This window comes from Belonocnema kinseyi, chromosome 9 (assembly GCF_010883055.1).
Source record: "Belonocnema kinseyi isolate 2016_QV_RU_SX_M_011 chromosome 9, B_treatae_v1, whole genome shotgun sequence".
NCBI lineage: Eukaryota > Metazoa > Arthropoda > Insecta > Hymenoptera > Cynipidae > Belonocnema > Belonocnema kinseyi.
The window spans coordinates 41,004,465-41,015,215 of record NC_046665.1 but is presented as its reverse complement, the minus strand read 5'-3'; the positions used below and the strand labels follow the sequence as shown (position 1 = coordinate 41,015,215).

Sequence of the window (10,751 nt, the reverse complement as noted above, 5' to 3'; positions counted from 1 at the left end):
CCCCCCCCCCCTCATCCTACAAGAATAAACGAAAAAAAATTGTTTTTTAACTATATATTTTTTCGCTTGGGAAACTGTATATTCTGCTTAGAAGAATAATTTAATTTTTCATTGCACACTCTTTAATTACGGAATAAACCTTTTTCCAATTAAAAATTCTCAAAGCATCTCTCCTTCATGTTTTCAATTATAGACTTTTTGAAACCTTGAAGCCTCAAGCCTAAAAACCACGCTTATAATATCCATTACAAATAATTTTCGAAACGACGATTTAGATTTTAGAAAATTTCCAAATAAAAAGCACCCAAAATGTTAATTTTTTTTTTTTGCCTCGAAGTATAGGCCCAGTGAGAGTTTCGGCCATGGCCATAAAACCTATCCACAGAAGGAAAGAAATTTTTTAAAGGATCTAACTTCAAACGTAGGAAAATTTCTACATTTAAAAAAGAATACAATTATTTCCCGGTTTCCTCGTCTATCCGTGACCATCCAGCTATATTGCTGATTTGGTGAGCATTTGCAGAAGTAGTATATAGTATGAATTTAAATTTTTGATGAATAAAATGAATGACATTTGATATTTATTGGATAACTTTATGGAAGGTAGTGGGGCAATTGGTCCAGCCTTCGCCTCCTCCTGCCATCAAGGAATAGTAAGGAATCTCTCCTCCTCTTGAACGTAAAATTCTGGAGTGCACATATTCTTTGTAACTTTCTCTCTTTCTCCCGAAATTTCTCTATAATTCTATCTTTTTCCCTCCTTCCTTTTCGATCCTTGGGCCTGTCCACGCGCCGACTCGACTGGGGGCGCATCCATATCACCGACCTCCACATCCACCACTGCCACCACCATTACCACCACCTCTGGCACGATCTTCAGTCTTCACCATCACCACCACATCATCCTGCTAGTTTCCAACGTTTCGCATGCTCGGACACCTGTAACCACACAGACTCTCTTCCCACCGCGCATTATTCGGGTTGTTTCCTCAAATGCAAATTTGTTTACTTCCAAAATTTTAATACTTTATAAAAAAGTGAAATTTTCTGTTTTTTGCACATTTTTTAACATGAAAATGTGACCAAATTACGGGTTTTGAAGTGAAGGTATAAGTGAAGCTCGCGAAGAGATGTAATTCTGAAAGAAATGTGTTTATAATAAATTTATTAGAAGAGGTATTTACAGACATTTTTTTCAGTTTTTCCAAAGTGGATGTCTAGATTAGAAATCTTTCTACTCTCTGTCAAAACTTGCGGTTCACAATTCTAATTTTATTTTGGACCCTTTTGAAGATGTAAGAGTTCTAAAATTTTAAGTTTACAAATTGAGCCCTTTCAAATTATTATCCTGTCAAAGTTAAAAAGAGTGACAAAATTAAAAAATTGGCTCTAAATAAATTTTGCAGATGTTTTGAAACCTAAGAGTAACGCAATACTTTTTTTAATCCATATTAGAATCAAAATATAATCTGCTACAAATAAAATAATTAAAAAAATTATACACGACCATACTTCTTTTGTGTGAATTCCTAAGAAAAATTTAATTTTTAAAGAAAAATAAATAGAATAGAATTTAATAAAGAAAAATATTCAAAAATTCGAATAAAGTAGAATATGTTGATTTTGACCATTTGGATTCTGTCAAGGCGTTCAAACAAAATAGAAGCTAAGGTTCGAAAAGTTCTACATTCTAGAAGGGATTTGTTGAAATTATATAATGCTCCACAAATAAAATCGTTTCAATTTAATTCTTCTAAACTAAGAAGTTCATATTTGATTTCATTCGAATAGGTGTTTTAACTATATTTTAGTCTTTATAGGACCGATATATGGTTTGAATTTTGATGGTTTGAAACTTAAGGTAAAGCTGTTCAAAATTAAAATATTTGGATTTGAAGTCTTTATATAACAAAAAGTCATAATGCTGCGAGTTTCAGAAGGTCTCAAATTTAAATAGTTTCAAAAATAAGGATTTGAATTTTACTTAAAAAGTAAAAAAAATTTCGATTTAATTATTAAGAAGTAACTTACTTAAAAAATTCACATATTTATACTGACTGTGAACGAATTTAATCTTTCAATGGTTAAAAATTCATAAAGCTCAAAAAAATTTAAATTAAAATTGGTATGCTTTGAAAAAGAAAATTATTTAAGCTGCTATTATTTCTAAAGGGAAAGCGTTTACATTTTAAATAGTAAAAACATGCAAAGAAGGTTCCAAAGTTGAAACACTTCTTGTTAAAATAATTCCAAAAGCATACAATTCGAAAACATTTAAACTTTGAAAATGTAATGCTTTCAAAATGAAAAATAATCATATTTTGCATTCACAAATATAAATCGAAATATATTTAAAATTTAAAGCATTTTGTATTCAATATTGAATAAAATCGTTTTCATTTTTAGTTTTTCAATATTCAAAATGTTGTTATTTTAATTAAATTCATTCTTCACTTTTAGCAGAGTTTAATATTTACAGTATAATAATTTAAAGTTCGAAAGTAGAAATTATACAAATTTTGAAGTTTTCAGCCATAAAAAAGCAATAAAATACTGATGATTCTTCCATTCAAATTTTCTACACTAAAATGTTTCAAATTAGAAAGCTTCTAAATTTGAAACGGTTCAACATGGATTGGTATTTTTATTGTAAGTCTTCCTTGATTAAATTATTTCAACTTTCTTTCAAAACTATATCTCAGATCTTAAAACATTCAAAATTGAAAAAAGTAAATTTTAAACTCTTTCAAATATAAAGACTGTAAAATGTGATCATTCATATTTTTTACAAGATGAAATATATTTAAGTTTATAAACGTTTATTTAGTCGAAAAAAATTCGATTACACGTTTTCTTAAGTTTGTGTTGTTTTTCAGTGCAGAGAACTAATGTAATAAATACTTTGAAAAGAAAAACAATCAAAATCACCTGAAAAAGTGAGGACATTTTCAAACTTTAGAAGAAAAATGTTTTCTTCAAAGAATGAAGGGTTGTGGACGAATTTCCTCCCGAAGAAAGTGATTTGTAGTGAAAATATGTTGATCTAAAATTCTAAGATTCTAACCGGATGGATTTTCGATAAGAGTTTCCGATCCGGGAATACGAGAGAATGTGAAGTGCAAAGATGCGTGAAACGACGACTAGTGCAGCTGGGAAAATCTGCCTCCTTTTAGTCCTTTTCCTCTTTGATGGCGGCGCGTGCATCAAGTGGTTGTAAGTCACTTTATTTATTCCATCGGATCATCCTTTATTTTTCTCTTTTACATTCTAGTTTTTTTAATAGATCTGAATTAGAAGATTATTTTCATATTTCTTTAGGAAACATTGTATTTTTTAAATTCATTTCTTCAACTATTAAAACGTATTCCAGAGAAATAGCATAGGCCAATTAAAATTAAGAACTTTGATACTTTTTTTTCTCTTTAAAAGTAAATGTGTGTCGAGGGGTTAACCACTCAATGTTTTGAATGTACAATAAAACAAATTTTTAATGTCTACATATTTCACAAGAGCTTAAAAAATTCCAAAGATTTCAAATATTTCATAAAAATTTTAAAAGATTGCAATGATGTTACAAATATTATACACCAGATTTAAAAAATGGCTAGCTCCTGGGTTCCTAAAACATTTTAAGGGATCTATAGTGATTTAAAGATATTTCTAAAGATTTCAAAAGAGTGCAAGAAATTACGAAAGATTTCAAATATTTCACAAAATTTGTTTAAGATTTCAGACTTCAAAATATTTCAATTTATTTCAAAAAACTTTAAAAGATTTTAAATGATTTTAGAAATATTACACACTAGGTTTCAAAATTGGTTAGCTCCTAGGTAAAAAAACCTTTTACTGGATTTCTAGAGATTTCAAGAAAATTATAAAAATCTCAAATATTTCATACAAATTTTAAAAGATTTCAAGGCAATTCTTTAAAACCTGCAATTAATGTATTTCAATGGCTTCGGATATAGAAACCTGCAATATGCAAAGTGTCCTTTTCGTCGTTGGTATAAAGCATAATTAAATTTCGAAGCTGAAAGAAGCAAGCTGATTCATAAGAAGGTATTACAACCGCGGACAAATCCAATCGAAGCGTCATCTTCATTGGCCTCACACTACGCTTATGAAGAGCGTAAGGACTATGATAAAGAGGACTACATTCGGTGTTTTCTTTTTTTCTTAATTCTTTCTTTCGTTAAATTTTGTTCACCCTTTCCCCCCATTCCTGACCTCAAGAAATTATTTTTTTTTCATTAACGAGCCTACATTAATCTTCGAAGAACCTCTTTTCGATGTGCGTGCGAGAATATAGAGAAAACTCGTTATCTGAGACAAAGAATGAGCCGTTAAGCTGTGATTTATTTATTTAAAGGTATTTTAAACTTTACTTAAATTTCGCTTCAGACAGTAGCTAATCGTTTCGTTGCTACCCGATTTGATGTACTTTCCAGAATTTGTATTTCATCAATCTTCCTGGTTAGCATATTTATAAGCATTCTAATAATAGGACCTTTCAGAATTTACAATAATTTTTGTTCTTTCAATATTCGCGATTAATTAAATTGATTAATTTCATTACAGACTTTCTATACAAAGGATTATGAATCGGGTTTAAAATTAGATGGTTAAATAAAACTGGCAAAGTAAAAAGGTTTTAGAAAGAATTTTCTATGGTTTTTTGTAATTTGGAGGGAATAAGATTGAAAGTGACGAAGGAGTTGGGATATGTAAGAACATAATTATATGAACGATTTCACGAAAGAAATAAGAAACCTTGATAAATCAAGATCCGAACCCTAAGCATGTTCCTTTTCGTCGACAACCCTCATTCTCACCGGTCCTGATCTTGTATTTTGGTTTAGCGCAGCACGCAAAACCACCATCACTCCACCATTCATCATCCACGCCACGCCGTCTCTCATTTCCGACCTCTTCCTCTAGCCATCAACCATCAACTACCGAGATTCTCCAGCAATCTTGAAGAAAATTACGTCCAACACGATTCGCTCATTCTCACAGGATTCATCCTATACCCACGATTTCAGATTGTGCCCTCTCATATTTATACACTTCACAACCCCAATTGGGAACCTTTTTCCCTCCTGGATTCTTTCCCCTCATATCATTGACAATTTCCATTTTTTTCATTATGCTTTATCTTTGTTATATTTCTTTCTTTATTTCATCAATTTATTTATTTTTAATAAAAGAGGCCTACCGTTACAGAAAATTCCGTAATACTAGCCCCAGCGCTATACTTCAGCGATTACTTTTAAGGAAAATCCTGTGCACCTTTTTATTAATAACTTCATTGTATTACACAAATTAAGCTCTATCACAGACATAATAACTTTTAAGGAGAAGGTCGTATCAATTTTCCTTGCAATTTTCATATTCCCTCAAACATTTGTTCAAAAAAATTTTCTGAACGCAAGTCAATGAAACTTTCTTTGATTGAGGAAGCTGGAAGTACGTAGCTGATACCCAATGAAATGTCATGCAGAGAAAAATGTATTGTTACACGAAATGGGTTGAATTAACATTTTTCAAACGTGTGCGAATCTCGTATTCTGATGAGTCGAAATAAACTGAGACACATTGGGGGAATTGAGCTAGCCTTAATAAAATGCATTGATGTCGCCGCATCAAATAAAATTGATAAAAGCTCTGAGAGATTTGATCTCAAATCAATTTTGAAAGAAAAAGCGTATTTGGAGGAAATTTGTATATTCTTCTAAATCGAATGTAACTTTAATAACTCCAAACAATGGATTCCAGAAAATTTAACCCAATTTAAGTAAACTAAAGATGTATGTAATTAAACTTAACAAATTAATTTAATTTTGAAGTCTGCTGAATTCAAAGTTAATTTAACTCAAGGCAAGTACACTGAGAGTTCAGTGTAAATTCAAAAATATAGACCATGCATTGATAAAAATAAATTTTCAGTACAACAATATTTATGACTAGATTCATTATATTGTATTGCTGGTATAGATACAGTTATACATGATGTTTGTTTTGGCTATCCGATTCTTGTAGTTTATGAAGACGGACGCGCAGGCGCGAGCAAGATACGCCTGCGGTGAACTAAATAAAGTGAGCCGGGTAAATCACTCATTGTGTATGGTTAAACGACAACATTTTAGAGCTAGCTCGCTTAGGAAAATTTTTAATAGGATTACACATTTCATATAATTGCAATACGTATATTGCATTTTTGTACCACAAATATGAATAAGTCGTATTTAAAATATTTCAGTAAGTGCATTTCATACTATTTATGATTGTAGTACACGTGTTATATTATGAATGAACTCATAATTTTCTAACCTACGATCGTATGGTTAAATCATACCATTTCTATCAATGTGGAATTAAATTCAAGAATTTAGTCAATTTAAATGAATTCAAGAATTCAAATGCATACAGGTGATTTCAAATATTATATTAAGTTGAAGAAATCAGTCGATTCAAATTAATTGAGTAAATTCAAGTGAATTCAAGTGGCGACTGGGTTCTTCACTACGACATCGCAACTGTCCATTAATGGCATCTCATTTAGCAATTTCTGGGGAAACATGGCTCCACACAACTTTGGCAGCCCCCATACTTCGGACATGTCTCCCTGTGATTTCTGGCTGTTTCCCAAATTGAAGTATTCTCTAAAAGAAAAACGATTTCAAAATTAAGAGGAAATAAAATAGAATGCGACTAAGCTGTTGATAGCTATTCAGAAATATGACTTCAAGGAGTGCTTTCGAAATTGGGAGTATCGCTGAAAGAAAGTTGTGGCTTTCAAATGGGAGTACTTTAAAGGGAATATCATCTAAATTAACTTAAATTAACTGTTCCCCCGGATACACAAGGTTTGATCCTTTTCGGACGAAAATCGTACAATTTTTTTTGAAACTTCTAAATTTTACATTTAAAAAAATCTATATCTGTTATTCATTCAAGTTCGTAATTTTCCTTACAATTATACCATATGTGTGGGCATCCACATTAAAGGATCCTTATGGCCGATTCTAGTTCAGGAGATATTCACGTTTTTCTAAGTTGAGTTCTAAATTATTATTTTCAGGTTTGTGTGGTGGATAATACTGGGATATATAATGCATCCATTGTTACTATACTCATACCCAGAAGGTAGCCTGAACTAGGTATATTTCATTTTCAAATAAAAAGTATAATTCGTTTGTTTATGGCACTCGCCAAATTTAAATACGTTTTCCTCAAAAAACACTTTTGCGAAGTTCCTACTTGAAAAATGTCCCAGTGTCTTGTTTTTCAACTTAGGGGGTTTATTTTGGGTATAAAATGCCGAGAATTTATTCGACTATATGCTCCTGTCTGTAACTCCACCCTTTTCATGCGGACGCCCACATGTTATTTTTTAAAGTTTGGACATTATAAATTAAAAAATTTGACGAATATTTGTAGGAAATATGATAATCAAATTATTCAGAGTTTATAATAAATCCCCTCACTAATTTTTCATAAGATATTTTTATATACAAGAATAACTTTAAATTATTTTAAATGGTTAAAATCTATGAGACTGATCTTTTTAAGCTTTTGAAAGAGAAAGTTGAACAAAATTTTCGTTCAAATTTTCGAAACTATCAACTTTTATTATAAAAAAGCCTTCACTAATTGTGGAATTCTACATCTTTATTTACTTTCAAATATTAAAAATAACGATCCTGAACCTAAATATTGAGCGAAAGTGGAAGATGAATGACGTATGGTTATATATGTGATATCGAAATTGGTAAATAGAGCTATGATTTATAAAAGCTGTAGATAAATGGAAACTTTTTTCCTTGACGTTTTACGTAGTACGTGCTATTATCATATCATTATTGGATTCGTAAATATCGCGTTTTACGATTTCCAGAGTACACAATGAATATTGAATAAAACGAATAAAGTGAATTTGGTGATCTCGGGCCTCGCTTATATCGTCGAGATTTTACGATCACACGGTTTTCATGAAAATAATCCTCTTTGGATCTTTGAAAGACATAATCGCTCGTAAAAGAGTATAAAAGGCCTTTTAGAGACAGCTAGTGTAGAAAAACATATGTTCATATATATACAATATACATACACAAATATGTATGTTTGGTTCATTTATACGTAAATCCGTGTTAATATGCATAAATATGTGAACAGGTGTTTTATATTATGTACATCTTCATAAAAAATGGTTTGTGTTCTATATTTCTATGGTATATGTGAGTTCTAAGATCTATTAAATATTAAAGATCATTTGTGAAAGAATAGTTGACTTTTGGTTGAATTGAAGCGCACGTGCGAATGAAGAAATGCTTTGAAAGAAATAAAAGGAACATCATTTCGACGGATTATGTGCGTGTTGGATTTGATTTCACGTTTCTCGGTTCGAGCCGGATTCCGGCAGGGTTGCCTTGCTTTTATCCGAAATCAGATCAGGGTGCCCGGTCGGATTCTGGTTGGTTTCGTCACGCTGCGCTGGTCGGATCCCGGTCGGGTGTACCCAGTCGGCTTCCGGCCGGGTTTCCCGATCGAATCCCGGATACAAATAGGGTAACCCGGTCGGAATCCGACCGGTTTTTGACTAGGCTTCTCGATCGCATTTTACTGGAGCCTTTTTACCACAGCGAACATATTTAACCAACTGGTAGACACTGGCGTAACTTCCTTACCGCGAAACCCCACATTGCGGGGGGGGGGGGGGCATGATGATGCATATCGATGATACATATGGATATTGAAATTGTTAATAATAACTTTGTCAAAATGAAAGCGACACGAATTGCAATATAGCAACGTGCAGAACGTTCTTTTAACGGTGCAATGCTAATTTTTAAGTCAGAACTATACATAATGTATGATATGAATTGTCTAAAATAAAATATAATTTGTAATATATTATAAAAAGACCTATGTGAGATATTTAATTTTTTAAAATGTACTTCAGCTATACTTAACCGCTGTTTGTTCTTTAATTTTATAAGAGGAGCCTCCTGAACATTTCTTCGGTGGGGCCTACACGATTGTAGTTACGCCACTGTTGGTAGAAATAAGAATCTTTGTCAGCACCTATTTCCACCTGTAAAGAGATGTTTAAATTCTAATTTAAGAACTGCATTCATAATAATAAATATATTAACTATAAACATTCATTCAATGTAAGTACTAAAATATAGGTTATGATTTTTAACTTTCTGTAAGAAATTGCATTGTAAGAAATTCAAGTTAAATTGCATAACAAATTTACCTTAAGCGTCATTTAGTTTGCATAGGTTTTTTTTCCTAAGCTATGAAACCGGTTTAGAACATTTATTTAACATTAACGTTGAAGAATATTAATAATGCTTACTTATTATCAAAAAAATTCATTTACCTTTATAAATAATCCGCTTACTCCAGAAAATTGGATACCATTTTGTGAAATTTAACAAATTTCTTAACGGATAACCTGGCGTCAACCGACGTTTTACTGCGTTTTTAGCATTGAAGACTCCGGAAGTAGCCGAATCGTCATTACGTGCAAGAAGGATAACGTAATTCAAAACCTCATTCGGGAAAAGTTATTTCTCTTCTTATTACGTTTTTTAGTTATACAAGGTAATATATAAAAACATTAAAAATAAGCGAAAGTCGTATCACCAAAAAATAAGTATAATTTCACTGGGAAACTATGTTTGAAAATAAAAACGAAGTTGGTCAACGACTTCGCAGTCACAGCAAGTCTGGAAACCGCAGAACCAAAAGTGGGAGACCATATAATTAAAATTAATTTAATTTTTCTTTCATAATTGACAAAAAAAACATCCAAAATACAAAAAATTGGCCTTTCACATGTCAGATATTCACAAACGACCGACTTACGGCAGTCGTTCGTGGATATTTCTTTAGATGTTTTTAAAGTTATGATACTTCTATTATGCACCATTTTTGGCCCGACTGGGTTCCGGTGGGAACTCGGTCAGATCCCCACCGGGCAATGAACAAAATAGTATCATGGTTTGACCCGGTCAGATTCTGGTCAGAATGCTGTTTTCACTAAATTTTATGAGGCTTCATCGCAATGAACAAATTTGAAAATTACAAACAGCACCATCTAACTTTGAATATGAATTCCATTCAAAAAAATGTTTCATAATGTTAAATGCATACTTGTACTGAAAGTCATTGGTTTAAAATTGGTTGCATCTAATTTTAAACAATGAAAATTGTATTGGATATTCATTTGTTTTCGTGTTTGAAAAAAATTGCAACTCAAAAATACACCAAATTTGGTATTACATTCGAGGATCAGAGTTCTACAGTATGTGTTTATGTTTAAGAATATATTTAAATCATTAAACATTATCAAGAGCTTCATTGTTATACACGTTATACGTGCTAAATGTTGAAGTGGCTAATCTATCGTAAAATGAAATTTTCTGCATCTTAATGAACCAGGCCCAACTTTTTAATTTTAGGCTCAGGAAAATTCAAATATTTTAATTTCGAACACTACTATTTATATATTTGTAAATATAGAATGTCCATTTTAATCATTTACAATGTTTTACAACCAATAATTTGAAATGCAATTGGAAAGCAGAAATATTTTCCAATGTGTAATTTCACTCATACATATATTTCTTTAGTCCTTTACTGATTTTCAACACCTCAGCCGATTCGAGGACTGGTCTATAAGTTGCAATTAATTTCATTCTCCATGCACTTTTGGTATGAAGTATTCATAAATTTATCGA

General features: G+C 31.5%; 1 protein-coding gene across 1 annotated transcript in view; it reads left to right on the top strand.

The window, feature by feature from the left end:
• The first annotated feature begins 957 nt into the window (after positions 1 to 957).
• The window catches only part of LOC117180131 (protein Wnt-11b-1-like), a 50,090-nt gene continuing 40,296 nt past the window's right edge, over positions 958 to 10,751 (top strand). Inside the window, exons 1-2 of the mRNA XM_033372474.1 lie at positions 958 to 1,107; positions 2,877 to 3,213. Of these exons, the coding sequence (XP_033228365.1) occupies positions 3,125 to 3,213 (89 nt within the window). The 5' untranslated portion in view covers positions 958 to 1,107; positions 2,877 to 3,124. The remainder of the gene's footprint in view (positions 1,108 to 2,876; positions 3,214 to 10,751) is intronic.